General features: G+C 47.3%; 7 protein-coding genes across 7 annotated transcripts; 1 reads left to right on the forward strand and 6 right to left on the reverse strand.

Moving 5' to 3' along the window:
* Positions 1-1132: 1132 nt before the first annotated feature.
* TbgDal_VIII4100 (hypothetical protein, conserved) lies at positions 1133-4240 on the reverse strand (the record flags this gene model as incomplete). The annotated part of the gene is made up of 1 exon (XM_011777443.1): positions 1133-4240. The coding sequence occupies one exon, from the start codon at positions 4238-4240 to the stop codon at positions 1133-1135; it is 3108 nt and encodes a 1035-aa protein (XP_011775745.1).
* Positions 4241-5407: 1167 nt separating this feature from the next.
* On the forward strand, positions 5408-5908 carry TbgDal_VIII4110 (hypothetical protein, unlikely; the record flags this gene model as incomplete). Its single annotated transcript, XM_011777444.1, has 1 exon — positions 5408-5908. One exon carries the CDS (start codon positions 5408-5410, stop codon positions 5906-5908), a length of 501 nt encoding a protein of 166 aa, XP_011775746.1.
* Positions 5909-6268: 360 nt separating this feature from the next.
* TbgDal_VIII4120 (hypothetical protein, conserved) lies at positions 6269-10375 on the reverse strand (the record flags this gene model as incomplete). The annotated part of the gene is made up of 1 exon (XM_011777445.1): positions 6269-10375. The coding sequence occupies one exon, from the start codon at positions 10373-10375 to the stop codon at positions 6269-6271; it is 4107 nt and encodes a 1368-aa protein (XP_011775747.1).
* Positions 10376-12491: 2116 nt separating this feature from the next.
* Positions 12492-15227, reverse strand: TbgDal_VIII4130 (hypothetical protein, conserved; the record flags this gene model as incomplete). Its single annotated transcript, XM_011777446.1, has 1 exon — positions 12492-15227. The coding sequence occupies one exon, from the start codon at positions 15225-15227 to the stop codon at positions 12492-12494; it is 2736 nt and encodes a 911-aa protein (XP_011775748.1).
* Positions 15228-16473: 1246 nt separating this feature from the next.
* On the reverse strand, positions 16474-16791 carry TbgDal_VIII4140 (hypothetical protein, conserved; the record flags this gene model as incomplete). Its single annotated transcript, XM_011777447.1, has 1 exon — positions 16474-16791. One exon carries the CDS (start codon positions 16789-16791, stop codon positions 16474-16476), a length of 318 nt encoding a protein of 105 aa, XP_011775749.1.
* Positions 16792-17363: 572 nt separating this feature from the next.
* Positions 17364-18791, reverse strand: TbgDal_VIII4150 (eIF-2B GDP-GTP exchange factor, putative; the record flags this gene model as incomplete). The annotated part of the gene is made up of 1 exon (XM_011777448.1): positions 17364-18791. One exon carries the CDS (start codon positions 18789-18791, stop codon positions 17364-17366), a length of 1428 nt encoding a protein of 475 aa, XP_011775750.1.
* An 825-nt stretch (positions 18792-19616) lies between these two features.
* On the reverse strand, positions 19617-21623 carry TbgDal_VIII4160 (hypothetical protein, conserved; the record flags this gene model as incomplete). The annotated part of the gene is made up of 1 exon (XM_011777449.1): positions 19617-21623. The coding sequence occupies one exon, from the start codon at positions 21621-21623 to the stop codon at positions 19617-19619; it is 2007 nt and encodes a 668-aa protein (XP_011775751.1).
* Positions 21624-22379: the final 756 nt, after the last annotated feature.

A 22379-nucleotide genomic window follows, 5' to 3' on the forward strand; every position in this document is an offset into this window, starting at 1 on the left:
TTGCACTCACGCCTTTTTTTGCCCTCTAAATATTCGTATTTCTCGTTATTGATTTTTTTCTCTAACTCCTTTGGAAAAAAAAATGACTGGTGGGCCTCTTTACTTTATTTGTGTTGTTACAAATGTAAACACTGTCGAAGGTGCCGCCGTCACGACGAAGTGCGAAAGAGGTCCAAAAAGCAAGTCGAATATATGGAAAGGAAGCAAGCACAAGAAGAAGAGGAAAGAGATGAGGAAAGTCGGAATGGCATTAGCTTCTCTGTCTTTTTTTTTTGTTGCACCTATCAGACACACATGAATGCATGCACAGAATTCGCACAAACATATAATTAGTCGCAACAAGCCAAGTGAAACTGTAAAAGGTGAGATTTTCTTTCCTGCGACGATTCATCAGCAGTTTCTTCAACAAAATAAGGAAGTGAAAGTTCCACAGTAAAGGCATTTATTCCTCCTACCGTTAAAATACAGTGGTTGCAAGAACGAACAGTTCCCAGTGCCGTTTTCCCGTAGGCAACAATGCATAAAAATACAAAGGAAGTGACAAGCAACAAACCTTGAAGGCAAAAATTCCTGGAACAATGCCTTTAACCAACAAAAATAAGGCGGTAACACCAATGAAAATAATAACAATAACATTCTCGTAGAAGCAGGCTAGAATAGTTCTGCTAATAACCGTAATAGCGATATTAATTTATTGAAAAATGCAAATAAGGCAATGGATACAATACAATTGTCATTCGGTTGTGTCCTGGTCAAACGTTTGGGTATCCTGTGGGTATCTGAGAACACCATTAGCCAAATAAACAATAACAAACAAAAAAAGCAGATGCTCGTGGCTGCGCACATATACATGTATGGGTGTCCTCGCCTCTTCTTTCCCCCAATAACTAAAAGAGAGGTCATGCGGAGCCCAATCAAAATAACTGTATTCCCACAGACGAAACCCATTTGATGTAAACAAAATACTGTCGATCATTACCCTCTAAGCAGTATAAAATTGCAACGTGCAGATGCGGACCATCATCGATGAATTGCTTTCCCGTGTACGCATACGCAGTAAGTACCATCGAGTTTACCTGCTCGGGAACATACTGGCGCAACGAACAGAAAATGTAACTTATCAAAATAGCTCTCATGCACCGCAATTGGGTAACACACCTACCACCACATGTCTCTCCCCAACTTGAAGTACACCTCGTAAAAACAGTGCGGCAGCAGCAGCAGCGCTAATACCGAGAAAAATGAGGAGCCACCGCACCATCTGAGCAGCTTGCGCATTTATGTAGCAATCGACCGCACGCTGTTTCCGAAGCATGTGAACTCTCTGGTTCTGATAAAAGTCAATCAACCGCTGGCGGGCGGCAACCGCCTGTGCGCGCTCCAAGAATGCTTCGCAATGCCGCCCTTCCAGGGAAGCCGACGGGTTGCGTCGCGAAATTAGTTGATGGGGGCAACTTCCTCTTTCGTAGACCGCCACTGAACTTAGGCGGCGGCGCGTGTTGCTTTTTTGAACATCTACACATGGTGACGCCCCCCAACGACATGCACCACCTACTGTAGCAAACAGAACAGTCATGGCACGCTGACATAACTGGTGCTCTTCTGCCAACGGCGAGCTGGAGGCCGAAATAGACAATGTAGGCACCAGCATTTGCGGAGTTGTTACTCCGCCGTGCTCAGAGGTTTCCTCACGCCACGTAGAAGAGGTTACTGGCGTTTGTTGGATGCTAAACAAGGTCTTGGCTGGTGAAGAACTTCTCAACCTTCCAGAGAACAATGCCGACCGTACATGAGCCCAACGTTCCCTGCTCCGGCTTGTGGAAGTCACTACCGGCCTTGCCGATGGGACAGAAGGAGACGGACTCCCGCATGTAGAGTACGAATTCGCAGACGGTACTGAGTGGTCAACTGCCGGCGGTGACGGTGATGCCGCCCGTGAGTTGGATCCATCTCCTACTCTGTTGCGCCGTAAATGGAGATGGTTGGAGCCTACCCGCCGCAGCCTATCTGATGTTGCCGCCCCTAGCGGTCCCGCATTTGCAGAGAGTTCAGTCTTAAGGAGTGAAAAGTACAACGCTGGTACAAAGATTTGATAGCTACGTGGCTCCTGGTTGTGATGCAAGAACCAGTGCGAACCGGAGTGCCTTGGTTTGGGTCGTAGACCACACGTTAAAAACCCCCAAAGGAAGCCACAAACTTGGTTTCCCCGCTGCCGCCTTTTCGTCCGCTTTCCGTGCTTTAAACGACACTGGCGTCGGCTAGCCAATAAGCCACCCACGAGAATGGCACCGCACGGCACAAGGAGGAAACAGGACGCGACAAACGACCATAAAGATCTCGAAACGACTGCCGGTTTGAACGAGGACACCAAACCCATAGTTGCCAGTACAACTAGCATGAGCTGCAACGCCAGGCTCAACGCGAATTCTACGGGTCCGGAGTACGGCCTACATACAACCAGGATAACAAGCATCCCGAGGTGAAGGATAACGGAGGCAATGAAGCCGGTCCAAGGACTCGCCAAACCGTCATCTTCCTGCATAACTGCAGAAAATATAACCACAGCAGTTTTTTGGGCCAGCACAACGAGCTTGAAGTAACGCCAGGAGAAGGTGTACGGCGCATACAAAAAGTGCACCTCATTCTGTGAACTGTGAACTCTTCCATAATAATTTTTATGTCTCATGCGCTCACGACCACTTTGACTTACTCCTTCACGCGGCACTGTTCCCCACGCTGGTTCCCACTTTCTGCCAAAGAAATTTCCTGAATGGTGAAATGCCTCTGCTGTATTTCCACCAATTGCAGGCACCACTTCCGCTGACCGCGCAGAACAGCTCCCTGAATCCTCAAGTGGATAGTGCTCCAAGGCCAGCAGCGCCTGTCGTGTGACGAGCCCGTAGAGTAAAATAAAGAATGCGGCATACGTAGTTGACGTGAGTAAGGCAGACGCGTAGAGAAAGAAGTTTACGCTGTCACAAGAGACATTCGATCCGACCATCAGCTTTCGTGCCTCGGTAGTGCTCCACTTTGAGGTATCAACCTCCAAAACGGAAGTAGACTTATTATCTGCTCCACAGGCGACAGGAGCATTGTTGTCACCCACATCACGACAGGGGATGAGACCGATGGCACTCCGAATGAGCGGGGCGTACAGGAAGGAAACGAGAAGTAGCAAAGTATAAAGAAACAAATGCCGAAACCACAGCTTTGCATCAAATAGCCACCGACGACCGCCCTCTGAGAGACCAACTGAGAGCGACAACGCGAGAAAGAACGTCGTCAGAAGGAGCATGCTAACTGGGAAGTATATTAGCGGGCTGCAAAAAAGCGACTCAGTCGATTCCCACAGGCTCTTCCTTAGGAGAAAAGCAGCGGCAGTTCCACTTCCCAACAGTACCAGCAACTTCAACAGTGCCCACCATACTGAAAAGGCATGCGTTTCTCCATGCCGCCGCTGCATCATTTCCTGGTACGCCAATTCTGCTTTCGCACAACGCAGACGGGTCTCTTCTCTCTCTCGTTCTTCAACCGGTCTTTCCATGCCGCCTTCGCCATCCCTCCACACACACCCGTTGTGACTCGCAGCAACGTTCATCAGCGACTCAGCTACACGCTCCTCCACGGAATGTGGAGCCTGTTCCAAATGCCGGAGCTGCTCCAATAGTTGTGCCTGCCTTCGCTTCCCCCAGATGAGACGCAGTGTGAGACCAACAGCAGCTAACAAGCCCACAGAAACGGCACTGGCTGCAGTTATTGCCACCTTTGTGTCCGAGGGGATGGCACGCACCAGTTTCAACAGTGCGCTCCCGCTCTCAAGCACTTCCAATGAATGTTGTGCGTGAAGAAGCAACGTACATCCGGCCAAGAAAAAAACCGCGGTACAGAGCGCATACGCAAACGCAATGAATTGGGGTGGACCTAGCACCGGCGCAAAAAGCACGACGAGGGAAAGCGGTGCCACAATGTTTGTGAGGGCAAAAACCCTACGCAAATCTGGGGGCATCCACTTGGGCAAGTTCAGAGTGGAACCTTCAAACATGCGAGTCGTGTTATTATGTTTTGAAGTGCCATTGACTGTCACGGCTACACCGCCACCATGGGAAATGGCATTCATCGCCCTGCCCACAAATCGAAGAAAGGAACTGTACGCTGGCGGAAAGACACTTGGAGCTATCAACACTGTGAGATTGATGTACTGAACGTAGTTTGCCAACAACTCCACAACATCATATAGCATCGTGTCGAGACCTCCACCAATCAAAACATACAGATGGGAGGAGCTTTTCCCCTCCCTTTGTTCTTTCGGTTGCCTTTTTTAAAAAAAATAGTGAAACACAGTATTATGTAAAACAAAAGGGATGAGACAAAAGGGACGGTATGTTGGAAATAAAATACAAGTGTACAGCGTCACACATCTTCCCCGCACTCGCTGTGAAGTGGAAAAGGTAAGACAGCAAACACACACAATAGGGGAAACATTCTTCACGGTACACGTAATCATATGTTCACGGATGCAGAGGAAACAGAGTTGCAATAATTTAATATAAGTTGTTAATTATGTATAATTGTATGTCTATGTGTGCTTATTTAAGAGTTTTACTACCATAATTTTGGCCCTCATCTCCATATAAATCTTGTGGTACATTTGCAAACACCAGTACCTATTTCCTTTCTCATTTTTATTCCTTTCGCTTTAGCATTAGTTAGGTTACGATTATTATTATTATTACATATTTTTTTTTTTGCACACTTCCCCGTTTTTCTTCGTCTATCCATCCCCGAGTTGCACAAGCAGCACGAGTAACATGAACACCGGTGTTGTTAGAAGCGGCAAACAAAAAAAAAAGGAATTTGAAAAAAAGAATTCAAAAACCAACACACAAAGTCATACAAGTCAAAGAAAAAAAAACATTTACATACTGGCAGCGGGGCTAGTAGCGAGTTTGGTTTAGCTATTTTCTTTCAACATTTGTTTTGCAGCTTTACATAACCCCGTAGCATTTCGAGCGCCGTGTTGTGGGAGAAAATAAATCCAGGGGAGGAAGTCAACCACGTCTGAAAAAAAGGCGTGTGTGAAACCTCACGAGGCGACTCCACCAATTCCAAATATAAACACAAACACAAATACAGACACGGATACCACCAGTAACAAACAATGTTTCCCCCCTTTCTCCTCCAAAATAAAGACATATATTAAACCCCTCGCATTTTCGCATTTCAGGGCGCGCTCCCCTTTCCACTACAAGAGTGTGCAATAGTAGGTGAAAAAGAAAAAAAAAGAAAAAGTGGAAACCAAAAGACAAAACCTTTTCCGCACGCACACTCATGCGCGCTCACGTTCACATCCATACCAAATATTGTATACGAGTGACTTCGAAGGAGAGGTGCCCAGAGAGGGAGAAGGATGCACACAACCATCAGCATCACGCCTCACACCGGTGTGGAAACAATATTGATATCAGTAATGCTAGGGGGGAAAAAAAACACAACTAATATTTTAAAAGGCCAAACCAAAAAAATGTTTGATTCTCCCCTCCTCGATCCACCGAAAAGCAAGAATACATTTTCAGCCTCACTACGAAGATATATACAATCATATATGCACTACAACGCGAGTGGTTGTACAATGAAAAGGACAAAGGCAAGAGATGGGGGGGGGGCAATGCAAAAAAAAAAAGGGGGCGTGTATGTTTATGAATATAGTTGGAAGAGCGAGATGTTATTCATATTGGAGTTGAGACTCCGGAAGAAGGTGAATACACATCAAGAGGCACTTGCAGGCAAAAATCGTGAACAGGCCCTTCCAGATGAAATTTCCCCCTTTCTCTGCTCCACATTCACTCAAAAATACAAACGCACAGGCAGAGAATCAGAAGGGAATAGTGCAACACATAAAAACTCGTAAGGACTTCATCACAAAAGGGGGAAAGTGAAGAAAAGATAGCAAATGCAAATATATATATATATATATATATACATTGCTCCTTAACTTCCTACTTGCAGTTTACACAGCAACGCAAACAACCGACCCCCTTCGCTCTGTCCCGCAGACAGAAAATTTCATTATTTATCTGTTGCAGCTTTAAATGTATTACCAATAAATATTAACATGCACATATACGCAGTCACATACGATCATTTCTGTCCTTCAAATTGTTGGTTATTGTTCATGGGCATTCTTTTCTCTTCCCTTATTTCATTTTCTACGCACCCGTTAAAATGGCACTCAAACCGAAATGAAGTTGCTTGCATGCGCTTTCTGTTACTACCACCGCAAGATTTCTTGTTCCGTAACTGGCGTAGTACAGTTCTCAATTTCAACTCTTCCCTTTGGGTGCAACTTCAATTTGCATCCGTTTTTGAAATCCATGCCACATAACTCACGTATTTTGAAACCATCGACAGCTTCGCCTTTAAGGACATCACGCCGCACTCGCTCCTTCACTAGTCTGTTTCTACACACCCACCGCTCTAAAGCCATCACGTTGTTTGGCGGTAAGGCAGCGGGTGATGACAAACTGCTGCAGCAACAATTACGAGTGAACTCCTCCCATGATTTGTAACCAAATAGTTGATTGTGCACACTGTAAGCACTCTGGGCGTTTGTCAAACTAATATTGTCTCCCTTGTACATCATTCCTCCAATGCACATGGCTAGGGACAGCGTTGAAAAGAGGCAAAGCGCCACAAAGAAAATTTGCATGTAGCGTCTGATACTCATAGCGATGCGGTGGTCCACAGCCATCTGGAGAGATTCCAACTTCCCTGCCTCAGAATTATATTCGTCAACCAATTGTTGTCGAAGCAGGTAATGTCGTCGCAATTTCGGCATATTTTCTGCATTCATATTAGCCGCTCCCCTCACCAGCGCGCGGGCAGACGAGACATCCATCCGCGATTTTCTTTTCGCAGATGGAGAACCTGCCATTTTCAAGGCAGTGTCCAACGTTACCGATTGTCGTCTCCCTGTTGTTGTGTCCTTGGGCGACCCCTCAGCTTCGGCTGACTCGCGAGATCCGGTTTCCCTATACTTCTCCAGCGGGTCGGGTATGTCTTCCAGTAGCCTTTGAACAAAAGCCTCCCAGTTCCCTTCACTTTCTCCCTCAAGGGCGACATGAGGTGCGAACTCGGGGCAGATTGACGGGCGCCGCTCGGTGACAGTAGTGTCTTTAAGATCACGAGGCAGAAGGCGATCTAAATCGGCAGCCTTCAGTTCAGCGAGTGCTGCGCATAGCTGTTCCTTCGAGAGCATGGCGGATATGCGGTCTGAGACATCACTGGTTATTGTCTGACCGTATGGGTTAACGTTACCTTCCTTAGCGACTGGTAAGTTGCTTGCCACGACAGCCAGTGCGCTGCTCGGGCTATTTGGCCCCTTTGCCTTACCACTATCTTCCTTTGCTGTTTTTGCGGCGGTTACCGCTCTGCTCGATGGGCCAACAAGGGGATTCCAACATTTCTTCTTGTGTTCCACGAGTTTAGCGAAAAATTGACTTGGTTCATATAGGCCCGATGGACCCTCATCACCTCCAGCGCTTTGGCGTATCGCCGGTACATCACACCCCTCGGCCTTAGCCGCCAAGAACTGAGACTCGGAAGGAGTGATCCAAAATGGCCTCTCCGCGATGCCAGCCGTCATTTTGAGGGTTCTTCGACTTTGCAGCACCTCCCCATAACGTAGAGTGTTGCTGTGTACATGAAACGCCTTTCCACACTGCCGCATCCAACGAAGCATTACAGAGAAACAAGAGGGCCTTCCTTTGGTGGCGTCATCTTCCTTCTTAGCAGAATCGTACTCTTCGCCATGCTGCGTTTCATGGCGCCAACCATCCAACGCGTTAGAGGGAACTGCCACCCCTGGTGGATAGCCGTCGTCAGGCAAGTAGTCGTCCCCTTCCCTTATTAACGATGACAGTACCGCCTTCAGTTCACCCCTTTTAACTGCTGTCTGTTCGTAGAGCTCATCATCCATCCCACCCCCCTCACCTTCACCTTCACCTTCGCCACAATCATGGGACAGTGGAACTTCTTTGTATCCACGGAAGTATTCCTGGGGTTCGAAGGATCGTTTGTCACCAAAATAATCGTCTTTCATGGCCTTTTCCTTCTTGTCAGTCTCTTCGGGTGCATTATGTTCATCCGCAAATACTACAGCTGTTCCTATATCGGCACCATCCGAAGGCCCTGAAGCCGGTGCCCCCTCTCGATCCGCACGATTCCCACTTCTTTGTCTCGTGTTATCCCCTTTCACCCCACCTCCTGCCGCGGGCAAACTTGCTAAAACTTGAGGATTCTGTGCAGGTAGACCCGTCTCCCTTCCGTTCGAAGAATCGTTCACTTCGGCGCCTGGTTGCGGGTTATTGGCCATATCCCCCGGTGATTGCGCAGAACCAACTGTAGTACCATCTCCACGTGGGGGTAAATCAGGGTCAGTACACGCAGTTGCTTGCCCCTTGCAGTTAGGGTTGTCAAGGCTTTCACCCACCACCACGTTATCAGGCGATTGGTTTTCAGCAGTGTCTGCCACAGTTTCGAAATCGCGTTTAAGACGACTCTGTAGTCGCTCCACGCGTTGACGGTCGTTACGAAAGGTAAGTACAGACCCCACGATAAGGGCAAACATGGGAGCAACAATCATGAGGGCAACCGCAGTTATGGTGACGGCATTTGGAACAAGCTCTCTGGTCGACATACTCCCCACCACACCGAGAGATCCAATAAACGTAAGAACCAATTGATGCGAAATACTGTACCAGTTTTCCACAGGACGTGCATAAGGCCTGGCCATCATGAGGTACGTCAGGTACACCAAGCAGATGCATGTGATGAGACTAATACCCAACCATGCAACCACTGACCCTGGACCCCGTCGCATCAGTACACCAATAAGGACCAGCAAGATCCTTTGCAAAAGAAACAAAATACGTGACCGACGAAACTGATACTTAAACGCCACGTACAGCGAAGACGAGACGTTTCTGGACATCAAAGTTTTTTCATAATAAAGCTCCTTTTTATTGAACTCATCACAGATACGCTTTTCAAGTGGGTACTCGTCCACCAGGATGCTCGTAGCTCGATCGATTGATAGTATGAGGAAAGCAGGATATGCGACAAAGTAAGCAATGAATACCAACGACATAGACATCTTGTAGAAGTTGTCTATCTCACGGCAGGATACTCGAGGATCGTATGCCAGACGTTTTTCACGAATATTACCACCACATAGCTTAATTTGCAGCGATTTAGAACATTTCTGCGTGTGCTCCGTGAAGTTGCAAGCAAGACAAGGTTTTTCAGTTGTATCCCAGGAGTTTGAAAAGTTTCTCGACCCCCCTACAGCGGATTTCATTCCGATCATCATCTCTCCTTCATTACAAGACACCTCAGTGCACACTAACAACCTCATCATATTCAGTGTCACCGGAGTAAAGGCAATGGAGAGGGCAATCAGCGCAGTACTGGTGAGTGATTTGGACAATTTGTCCGTCAGTTTAACCTGTATCTGTCTCCCCTTTTGAGAAATACTGAGTAAAGCCCATATGACAATTACGCTACTGGCAACAAAGAATGTAATAGCCACTGCTTTATCATAACGGCCTATTTTCAAGGCTTCAGCTGAATCTTCTGTTGGCAATGTAACGTATATGAAGTATCCCGCTGCAATAGCAATGCCGCAAACGAGCAGTTGGATTAAAATGCTGCGCCACCTACGAGCCTGGACATACACCTCTTTTTTTGCTTCGTAAGCGAGCAAGGCAGACGTTGCCCTCTTGTTTTGCGTCACACGTCTCACAGCCTTTTGTATTGCGGATACCTCTTCCCGATGTTCGGCCCCCCGATCGGCGGCCATTTCCAATCGTCTCTTTTTTTTCTGACTCCGACGTAACATGAATAGATAGATGATGCCTGCAACAAAGAGAACAATGAGACCCACTCCACCAGCGAGAACAAGAATCCTTTGTGTTTCGCGGGTCATTATTTCCATTTTTTCTGCGCGAGGCGTGGAGACAAGCACTGCGCCAAGTACTGTAAAGAAAACGGCCACCACATGCGCAAAAAGACAGAGGGACGCGCCCGTCGAAGACACAATCAAGAACCCTCCAAGAGAGATGACCATGGGAATAATGACAACAATAAATGTGTAGTTTAGGCGACTGTCGTGGGGAATCCAGTTGGGAAGTGTGAACATTTGTTCCCTTTTTTGTGAATCCCCCGTTAGATAATCATACGATATATGTAATAATGCCAACTGGCCTTTCGAAAGCGGCTGCAGAATTATTTCTGGGAAGCTGTTTGGTGAGAGAGAGACCATGATGTACAAGTATTGCACGTATGCCACCGTCATGTCAAATAGGTCAACGAAAGTCATTGTTACTGTCGCCTAATTACTGGTTGTTTGCTTAGTTGTTTGCCTCCTTATTCTCTACCTCGCCTTGCTCAGAGGCGATATATTTCCTACCCCACCACTCTCCCTGCCTCCTACTTCGTATACTCTTCTTCACTTATATCTACCTTTTATACCACTTGAAGATTGTTTTGTCCACTTCCTTGACCCTTAGCCCCTCCGTATCGATGTGACGGTCGGCGGAGACGTATCTTTGAAACCTTAAATATTCACTTTTTTTTTTTGTCCTTCCGTGGACTTACCGCCTTTTGACAGCCGGCGACTCTCAAACCCTTTCACCAACAAAAAACACGGCCGATGTACTGCCAAGCAAAAATGTGTGTGGTCGTTCGACAACTATTAGTTCTATAAGAAGGGAGATACAGTAAAATTTTGGGAAGAACGGAAACCATTATTTTTTTTCTTGATGAGCAGGCGGACGGTCATCCCGCGTAAGTAGAACATCATTTCTGGCCCCCCTTCACCTCCTTTGGCAGGTAGAAACAAAAGAGGCACACGAGCGTTGGAGGAAGAATAAAAGGGAATAAATAGCAATAGGGGGAGTAGAAACACAAATATATGAAGTATTCCTCAACCCCCCCTAAACTTTTATGAGACCCATAACGGAAGATAAAAGAAGGAACAAACGGCGGTTGATATGCGGGAATGGCGAGGAGGAGGAGGAGGAGGAGGCAAAGAGCAAGGGGCGATTCACTCATGTACATTAAGCATATGCACATATGCACACGAATGGGCATTTTCCCACCCTCTCACCATTTGTGTTTCCCAAGGCCCAACATTACCAGAATTGCATATAAATGTAAGAATGTATATATGTACACAACACATCATACAATCAGTGTTATCATAGCCACACAATGCACTTTACTCCCATCCGTTACCGAATCAATCTTCATTTCGTTCCCCCCTCCTCCCCACCTCTCCACCCACCCTAAAGTTCAATCGCCTTCTCCCACCCTCCCCATTCCCCGTCTTCACACCATTTTGTTTCATTAATTAAGTTTACCACAACAACTCATCCCTCTCCTCCTCCTCCTCCTCCTGCCTCATACACCTACTCTTCTTCTTTTTTTTTCTTTTGTTCCCCTTCCACTCTATCAAGTTCTTAGTGCTCTTCTCAACAACGTTTTTCCATATTTCCTCGCCCCCGAGTAACAAAATGTCCGCCACAAATATTTCTCTCTTGTCAAACTTGTCCCTCTCCCGACTTTCTTTCCCTGTGATACAGGTGTGGAAATAAGAAGGGAGTGTACAGGAAATAAAGATGAAACCCAAAACAAATAAAACCGACAGGATGGAAAAAAAAACAAAAGGAAAGGAAAGTATATATAGTGCGACAAGCACCTTTACAGCAAGATGAAACTAATAATAATAATAATAATAACAATAGAAACATAGCACTGGAAGACATATATTTTTTTTTACGCATATACATGCACGTATATATACATATATATGCACAAAAAGTGTCGACACGCAGGAGAACGGAAGAGGAGTCGCAACCAAAGATAATCAAAAAGACAAATAAAGCACGTTCGTGCACAACAATTTAATGAAAAGTTACTGCATAGGTACTCAAATCCACACTAGAGAGAGTGTGCCGACTAGAGGCGACCAACAACCACGGCGAACGGAGCTGAATGTCCACTAACGGATAAAGTTGCGTAGTAACAAAAAAAAAACAGCTGACCAAACTATATTGTTATTGTGGAGAGAAAGGTTACATATGGCCACCGTACATTCCTTCACTTTATTTGGATGCCCTAACCCTATTTTATGAAGCCGAATGCTGGCCGTTTATATTTTCTATTGGCTTCCATATCCCGTTGTCCACGAGGCTCTAACATACAGAAGCCACGTGTAATGCCACATATATAAACAGATGTATATTCACCTTTAGCATGGGTTACCCGCAGCACATGGGAGATGGTCAAGAGGGGCACGCACACATATAATTAACACCTCTCAAAGTATAGTTCTCCTGTTTCAAATTTCTGCGCACGATGACGCAGTCCGTGCCTGTCGCTGGGACACTGGCACCAATTCGTACCATAATTAACGCTAAACGCACGGGTTCGGCTCACTTTGGTGCACTCTGGATCACTCGGTAAACCCCAATAATTGCCCCAACAAAACCAACAATGGCACCCGTTGGATGGATCATCGCTTTTAGAGGAGCATCCCGCTTCCCTGTGTCGTACCCCCCAAAGCAGTACATCACAGCAAGGTAAAACTCCGCTAAGTAACTCACCTGAAGCCAAATGGTAGCGCTCCAGTTAGAATGAGATCGCACCAACCATATGTAGTTGAAAAGCCTTCGCATGAGCCACGGAATAAACAGAAAGACAACCTCAGCGCGTCCTGTTATCGACTTAGACGCTTTTTGCCGTACAGCGGCATTCCCATTGGTCTCAACTTCCTCCGTGTCAGTGACGCCTTTTTCCTCCGCTGTTGTGTCATCACCACCCTGCTCGAGCTTTTCACCCTGTTCGTCGGGTGATGTCATCTCAACAAAGAGCTTGCCGCATACACGACAGGCGGGGGCGATGTTCTCCGGATCAGCAGCCTCAAAGTAACCCGGGGAGGAGCAAATGGGCACGCCGAAATCGAGATCCACATCTGGGAAGTACAAATTTGCCTGCCGCCGGATAACGAGCTCACGGAAAAGCATTACGGAGCCCCTTGTGTCGGGGTCCTTACAACCACAGCGAAACCTGGGATTGTCTCTGACATTTGTATACTTGTACCAACCGGGGTTCAACAGACGAATTGTGTTCAGGAGGACGTCAATGCTGGCAACTATCAACCATAGCCAGTGGCAGTGCCGTTGAAGAAGCGCACGGTTTTTCTCAACCGGTGACAGGTTTAAAAAGTGCTCAGATGAAAGCAGGAGGAGGTCGCGGAGCAGACGGCGGGCAATAGTCGCGATACTACGCACGGCCTGAAGTAGTATGAGAGGTGTGCTGAACTGGAGAATACCCTTGCGTCGACTCGCAGGTTTCCCCATCTCTGCTGCAAGACCTCTCTCCCTCTCTTCTTCCCTGTCGTCAGAGGGAGAGACAGTACCATTAGACTCTAAGTGGTTATCACCTTCATCAAAGGCTGCACCGAGTGAGAACATGTTCTCTTCTGCACCTATATCATCACCGTTATCAACAGCACTCCCACAACGTGCAAACTTGGCTCTAGAGAGTTGGTTCTTTGACATTTTGTTCATACTGTCACCTTCACCTTGGTGAGGCAACCGCAGAGCATCACCAAGCTTCGGTTCGTACGGCACAGTTTGGTACATTTTAAAATAACTCTGATGAGAGTCATCAGGATTTCTGCTCGTTGAGAAACCCTCGTTGTATGTGTCGCCTTTGGGTTTCCCTTCGTGCATCAAACTATAATTAAGCGAACCACCGCAAATGCTGCTGGGTGCCGTATTGTTGTTGTGAGCGATTGATGTGTTGTTGCTGTTGCTTGACTCATCATCAGCTCCAGTGCACCGGAGTGGCCGCAGTAACGTGGCAGGTTTTGATAGTGACGCCCTTGTGGTGTTACCAATACCAACTGCGTACATCTCAGTGGCGGCAGGGTATAATGACGGAGGGGTCGCGGAAGGGGCGAGAGAACCCGAAGTGAGCGCCTCAGTTCGCAGCGGATCACGAACCATGAGACCTTTACCTTCTGATAGTGTTGAGAAACCCGCTACCTTGCGCTCTCCATCTTCTTTAGCCTCCTCGCTTTGCAACGCCATATCAGACGCTTTAATGGCACCAGAAACTCCCACCTCCTTCTGTTGTATCCCGGTCAGACTCGGACCAGTAGTAACTAATTTCGCATCGATAGAATGCAACTCTGAGACGAACTGACGAGGAAACTCCACACGAGCGACGTGCTCATATGTGTCACCAGGAACCAAAACTTCCCTGTTCACAAACTGACCGGTGCTTCCTCCCCCAACACCATTGTTGTCCCACCCGATAAGTCGCCGCATCACGGACCCCGGTGGAAGGGATAAGTATCGGCATAAGAACGCCTTAAATTCACCCTTCACCTCCCTCATAGTCCTTCCATATTTCAAGGCAAGTCTTTCGTAAACCTCCTGCAGGTAAAAAGCATTCACTATCCAACGCCCCAACTTGAACAAGCTGCGTCCGTGGCGAATGGTGTTAATATTTTTTCGAAAACGTTCTGCCCAGTAATCTGCAGTCTCCTCCGAACCCTGTGGGAGGATTGACGGCCGCATCAAAAGACAAATTAAAAGATGCAAACTACATTGCATGCACTTAAATAATCTGTCCCGACCGTCTGAAGCTGTCAACAAATAAAGAAATGTGCTTCGTGGAAGGTCATTAGGAATCAAGAACGCCATGTTGTCATCAGCACCCTGCAAGAAACCACCTACTCGCACCTGCGTGCGGTCAAAGTTGTCACCATCTCTACGTGAAACAACCCTGTTAGCAATATCTGCCTCCTCATCGTCGTCCAGACCATCTTCATCTTTTTCTGTGCCAGTGTTTGGATAAATAACTGTCATGAATGGGTCAACGGTGCCTGAATCTAAAAAACCTTCTGGAGAGCCATCGCCGGCCGGATCGGCTGCGTCGTCTTTACGCTTTGAACTCTCTTTGGGGAAGCCAAGTTCCTCCTGCAGAAGCTGTGAAGAAGTTCCTATTTTCACCACTCTCTTATGCGGTACTGGTGCTTTAATCGCAGATGATCCAGCGATCGTGTCAGGCAAAAACTCCTCCTCATTATTATTATTATTATTTTTATTATGTGCCCCAGCAACAGCGGCGTCGCATCCGCTGTTGTTACTGTCAGCCATTAATCCGCAGCTACTGCACGGTAGTTCGTGGCTGATAACCAATTCTGTTCCCTACAGGAGAATCAAAGTAAAAGAGGGTAAATGAAAAAAAAAAAAGGGAGGCGGGAGAAATAGGGCAGTAGTACGGGGCAAAAATACACGGATCGACGCCCGTCACACTTTCTCCTTCCCGCTATAAACCGAAAAAATAAAAAGAAAACACATACACACACACACACAAAAAAAAAAAAAGAGCGACGTTCCACAGTTCCATTTTTTTTTGTACGTATACCACCACGCGAAGCACACAAACCGGATGGAAATATCACATCACAAACCTCACATTCATGTGTTTAAAGGTGCCTAATACAACAAGCCCAATAATGTAGAAACATGTACACCGCCTCTAGCGAAAAAAAAAAAATGGCTCAGGCACCTCATGAATAATGTGCCCTCAACTATACAAGGAGAATCCCAGTGGTTGTCTAATTGAAAAGACACACAAACTCGGAAATTATGAAAATTCACACCGCTACCTTAATAGTTTGAAACACTTCCTCCCTAAGTCACAGTTCTTCATCTTAGTTTCCCTAGCTTGGCTACAGCAAGGGATGGTTGCGGGTTAAACAAGCGTGCACCACACGCGTATCTATTTATATATGCATAGTTAAGTCATACACTAATAACCCCCTGTTTTCAAAAAAAAAAAAGACAAAAAACAAAAAGCTAATAAAGAGAGGTTTGCAAAAGCTGAAGTGAAGTATTACACACATTTTCACCCTGAGGTGGACAAGAGTTATCCAAGTAAACGGAAGACAGGTCAGACGATGCGGACCGACAATTTAGTGATAATAACAACAACTTGTTCGCTGGAAGTTTAGCATTTTAGCGGAGGAAACGAAAACAAGCTGTTTTTTTTTAAAAAAATCGATGGCTCGCGACAAAGAAAGTGCCCGACAAAAAAAAGTTGTACTGAAGAAGATTTAAAGCACAACACCCCGTTACACGTCCAGTTGGTGCCTGAGAAAATTAGTTTTCTCCACCATTTGAATTATTCGCCCACAACTCTCACCACTCACATCCAATACTCACGATATCGACGCCTGCTGCTTCACCCTCCCCGCAAAACTATTCCTCGTTACTTTCCCGCAGGGCCTTTGATTCTCATTTACCCTTTCCCTCTTCCTTCTTTTGGTGCTCATCGGCCTCAACATACTCTTCTCCTATATTTTTTTCCCCCTTCCTCTGGCTCCCTTAATCAATAAATTCAAGCAGTGGAGGAAACATACTCCCTAGTTCCTGCTGCGGCTAGGCGCTTACGCTGCGGCGCGCTGCCGGGTTCATAAGCGGGGAACTTTTGCTCCCGCTCCTCCTCATCCTGCACTCCTGCGTAGTGCATCCACGCGAGGCCGAACCGCTCCGTGTCTTGCGTGACCATGGCAGCATTGTAAGCGATAACAAGCGCGGCAGGGGTTAAGAAGGAAAGGTAAACACTTCCAACATGCCTCGCATACGTCTTTGTGAACTGCCACACTTTGTTCCACCTACTCTCACCGTCAGCGGTACCGTTGAGCATCATAAACATATATATTTGCTTACGTGGCCGCAACTACTTTTGTTTGATTATCGCTTGCGCTGCTACTGTTTCTACCGGATATTCGTCTGTGACCCTTCCTTTCCGCACGAGAGGATGAGAGTGTGAATATGGAATAATTATTTTGCAGTGTAAAAACAAGCAGCCTGTCAAAGGTACACGGAACACGCTGTCAAGCAAAGCGATGAAAGAAAGAAGGCATGGAAAGTGCAGGAAGTCACGAAACAAGAAACAGTAACCTTAATAATGAGTGCAGCCTGCTAACACCGCATACTTGAGAAATGTGTTACACTCATCACCCTTTCTCCCGCATACTCGCAATAGGAGAGGAAAAATAATGGAGCGAAAAGTGGAAAAAAAACGAGGGGAACCCCCAGTATGGTCTCGCTACTGCATCCGACTATCAACACCCCGGCCCCCTTTCAAGTCAACAGTCACACGGTTCGTTCATTACCATCTTCTCTCTGTGTATATTCCAAAATCATCACTCTTCCCCCCCCCCCTCCCCCAAGTTGCCTCCACTACCGCAAAGCAACAGCATTAAGCAAACGCAAGCATCACGATCAGTCCTCAGGACTGTAGTTTTCCCGAACAATGCGGTGAATCTGCGACGGCGTGTACTCCGACTCGTTAGTTGCGTAGAGCGTAATCAACTCTGGAGGCACATACTCCGTCACTGGTGAGTGCACCACAAAAGAGCCAAACGTGTCAACATCAGCTCCGTACGGAGCTGGCAGTACATCACCTGGAGACCCGTATGTGTTCCACGGTATTTCTTGTGCTGAAGAACGAGAAATTTTCACCAGGCTTGTGCAGTACGCATCACTGGGGTAAAATGGAGTCATTTTTATGGTTGCGGTTACTACGAGCACGGGAACGGCAAAATGCTTGGCTGCGATACAAAGTGGATGGGTTCCAATAGGCGCAAGAATCCCGCCATTTGCGAGGACGTTTTCAGCACCGATCAGCACTTTTGTGCAGGTACCCATAACCGCAAATGCAGAGCTGTCGGGTAACACTTGCACTTCTGCGTGCTTGGACCGTAGCTCCGCTGCTAATTTATGGGACGCCTCACACAGAAGAGGTGCACCCTCCAAAATAATAACTTTAAACGAAGTTCCCGCTGACAGAGCATGTAAGAGGTACCGACGGGTTGTATGGCTGCTACCTGTTGTTATTACCGTGTCTGTTGGGTGCAGTTGCTTTACCGCACGCTCGCATAGGGCGTCGCACATCCCCTCTATTTCAGCACGGAGTTCTACAATATGTTGCAAGACACAGTTGAAAAAATCGTGGGAGTGTACGAGCACGGCCGCTTCCTCACGCACCACGCTGTCCACCTCACGCCGACTCGGCGCCCTGCGGAGTGTTTGCCTGCCAGGGATGCCAACGGTTGATATTTCCTGCTCCTCTTCCTCATAACTCTCATTGGAATCATTTGTAGTGCCCGTCCCCCGTCCTGTACCGCCTGCAACTGAGCACACGCCACTCGACTGCCGATTAGTGGTCGCCAGCCGCTGCATATCCAACGAAGCACTTTTCTCATTGTCTAACCCACCCGCATCCCCCTTCTCAAAGCTATCAACCTCATTACTGCTCACTTTACATTCAACGGCAGCCGTACGAATAAAAGAGAGCACGCGACGCGTGACATTTGTGAGCAGAAGCGTACCAAATTGGGCGCGCAACATTGCGTCACCAGTGAATGAGATGAGCCATATCAGTCGATGCACGTCCCTAGAGGTTATAATCTCACAGGAGTGGGAGTGAGTCCCTGTAGTGCCTTTCTTTTCCAGATGGTTTTTAAATTCTGTAATAATTTCGTGCATAAGCTGCACCGAGCCGCTGGCTGCCGTCATCGAAAAGCTTTTACCATCACGCGGCCCCAGCTTGCCGCGGCGAACGTTTCCCACAAACTTCTCAATAAGATCCCCGATAATCTCCATTAAAGGTGAGGCCTCCTCTTGTATCCGAATCGATCGTTTCCCCATCGCAACTATGACTGCTACCACCGCCGATGTTTGTGACGGCCGTGCACACTGAGCTGCGGATTAAAAACGCTTGCGTCGGATACCGTAGAGGAAGAATCCTGAATCACACAAATTCACTACCTTGTATGACATACATGTACGAAAACACACATATGGATATGGGAACGCACATTTGTTAACCAAGAAAAGAACACAAACAACAACGGTTAAAAGCGGTGAGAAATCGTGGGTATCAGGGAGTGTGGAAAAGAAAGCTATTGAATGAACAACAGAACGAGCGCAAAGAGACAAAGTCTCAGACGCCCCTACATTCACGTGATATTCTACCACAATGAATAACGTCCCGATAGGAAGCTACACATGGTAATTTTTAAGTGTATATACAGTCAAAATAAAAAAGGAAGAAAGGCGCAAAAGAGTGAGCTCTCAACATAAATTAGGGGAGGGAAAGAGCGAGCCATCCACGAGCTGGATTAATGGAAAGTCAGAAAAGAAAAGCGAAGAAAGTAAAACCAAGAACAAACGCCTTTCCTCTAGCTGCTTGACACAAGAAAACTTCCCCTTCTACGCAAATCTAATACCTCCCGCATGACCCATTTCCAGATCCTCCGGAAAGCATGGGCGTCAGGAGCCACTCCACAAAATACCTCTAACGTTGTGTTTGTCTACATGCATGCACATCAATGCATATGTGGGAAACAAATACTACTGCGTTTACTTTTCTCGCCGTCCGCCTATTTTTTCTTCTTGCTTCTCCTGCTAAAGTAAGGAAGAATACATAATCACAGTAATCGAAGCAAACAACCCCATACCATCCTATTCCTATCACCGCTGGCGTTCCTCCCGCAGCCGGCGCCTCTCTTCACGGCGCAGCACTACCGCAGCCAAGCGTTTAATCTGCTCACGGCCCAACGGCTCATCATTGTCCAATAGAGCCATAGAGCGCCTGCCTTCCTCAGTGTCATCCTCGTGTTCACCAGAGTCGCTTGATACTGTAGAAATGCCAAGCTTTCCCCCACCAATGGGTACGATGCCATTTGTAACGCTATCTGTGAAGCAGCTCCCCTTGTCAAAGAAGCAGCTTCCATCCGTTTCCGGCGACGGCGGATTGTTTGTAACGGGGGTTGACGTTGTTGGAGTTGCCGTTTTGGCCTGTTCCTTTATGGAACACAGCTTCACACGCGTGTTGGACGATGGAAGGTTCACGTGAATAGATGCCACACATGGCGCTGTTGAAGTGCGGTCCACCGTTTCGTCGGCAAGGGATAGTATTTTTGCCCCCAAGAGTTGCAAATTTGTAACAACATTTTCAATCTTTGTCCGCGGAACCACAACCTCAGGCTTATACAATGAAACTTGCTCTGCGAGTACATCTGTGTGCTGCACCACCTCCGCCAGAATGCGTTCCAGTGTTGTCAGCTCCCCCAGAGCTGAGTCACGTTTACACGATGCATCGGTAACGTAGCTATCCAACTCGCTCTTCATGCAGAACGTTACAGGTGCGGGGTGTACGTAGGTAACTTCGTGATCCTTTACTTTTTTCTTCAGTCTCGCAACCTCATTCTGAAGGTCTTCAAGTCTTTTTTGCTCGTCGCGGTACTGTTTTTGAAGCTGTTCACGCAGCGCCTGCTCTTGGGAAAACTTATTCACAAGGTCGTCAAGTGACTCTGCTTCTGTCACACGCATCATTTTTACAAAACTTTTTTCGAACGCTCTCATGCGCTCCTCATCCTTCGCCGATCCACTTGCAAGAAGGGCATTAGCGATCCTGTCAGATAATTCAGCCCGTTGATTGTAGTCAGACGTACCAGCAACCACAGAATTTCGATCAGGGGGTAATATAGTTCGTCGTCGCCTCTGCAGGACAAGTTGCTTCTCTATTTCAGCTTCTTCGATGCGCTGTAACTCCTCATCAATTTCCTGCTGCAACTCCACTTGCCGCTGCTCAAGACCTTGTGTTTGACGTAGTGCAGTTTCCACACGAAGTCTTCTGTCAGCAAGGGCTTTGTCTTTCAAATGCCGTGCCTGCTGAAAAGAGGAATCAAAGCTCTTTAAATCCCTTTGCACGTTTTCATATTGCGATGTAGCGTTGTGATAGAGTGTTACAAGGCGCGCATATTCCTGGTGGCGAATATCAAGGTGCTGCTCCAGAGCACGCGTGCGGGCATCACGACCAATAGAATCTTCCACAAGCTCCTTCAACAGCTCACGGTACCCATCATTAATCCTCGCAACAAACCGCTGGTGCCCCAGTGTCTGATCAAGAAATTTTTCGAGACGATGAATCCGCAATGCTACACTTTTGCTTCCTGACACGGCGCCATCTTTGGCTGCCTCAGAAAGCTCCCTTTCGTTGGTTACACGCTCCTCCTCATTTCTGCGAATTCCTTCCTCGATCTTTCTCACTTGGTGTGTCAGGCGGTTCAGCCGTCTTATTGTTGCATATTTGCGACGGTCCAAAAGCTCCAACTCCCGGTCCGTTACGTTCTTGCCACAGGCACGAATGGAGCGGAGGTGCGTATTTTCATCGTGCATCATACGCACTTGCGCGCGATTGGAGGCAATTTTCTGTTGATACTCCCGTACCACCTTGGTCCGCTGAGCACTGATCTCATTAATCCGCTGCATGTAAAGTTCCACTTCATTTTTTGGTGCCTCAGCCACGGTAGCGTGGCGCGACCCCGCATTGGTTCGCTGTTTCGAGGGTTGCTTTGGACTCAACTTCCGTTGATCATTCCCGGCAGCATCCCCGCGGGCACTTCGACTTTGAACGGAGGATCCCTGTGCTGGCGGAGACGAGCGCCCCGCTGCCGCTGAAGGCAACCTAGTCATGCGAGCAGTATTTGCGGGCTATTTACCGAGGTAAGGAAAGGAAAGTCACAGACAAAAAATAATTTATACATATATATATATATATAAAGGAAACGAAGGCGAAACACGGCGGGTAATGCAAATGAACAATCCGAGAAGGGGGATATCCCCCTTGTTTTCTACTCTACAACTCATACTCAACACTCACGCGTGCACAGACTAAACTATGTTACCAGGTTTAGCGGTGAACACTCCACCTCCCCCTCGCCTTCCACTCAAGAAGAGTGAGGCCCAGAACACACACAAGGGGAAACAAACAAACTTTAGTGTGCAAACCAAGAAGTCTCCACGTAAGTGTAAAGGGGGGGGGGGAAATTGCGCGCAACACCAAGGACGTGTAAAGCCTCATGCGAATTATTTTAAAAGTTCCGGCTGAACCGACTACTTGGGAAAGATGACTTCAAACATCTCAACCGGCGAGACTGCGCGCGGGGTGCTCCGCCGCTCAGAAACAGAAGAGAAGCAAACAGATTCATGCGCCGTCAGACGCAAACCAAAGGTAACGGGCGGGAAGCAAAAGCGCAGGTAAAAATTTAAAAGGGAAATGAAGCCGCTGTTAAGAAAATTTACCTCCCCCCAAAGTAAAAGCAGACATTTCCCAATATCTGACTGCGATGAAAACAGTGGTGCAGCACGCTTCGTCAGCACACAAGAAAAAAAAAACCATCCACCCTCAACACCTCCCTCTCCCCCATACTCCCCTCGCCCTCGCATTCC

Source organism: Trypanosoma brucei, chromosome 8 (genome assembly GCF_000210295.1).
Source record: "Trypanosoma brucei gambiense DAL972 chromosome 8, complete sequence".
Taxonomy (NCBI): domain Eukaryota; phylum Euglenozoa; class Kinetoplastea; order Trypanosomatida; family Trypanosomatidae; genus Trypanosoma; species Trypanosoma brucei.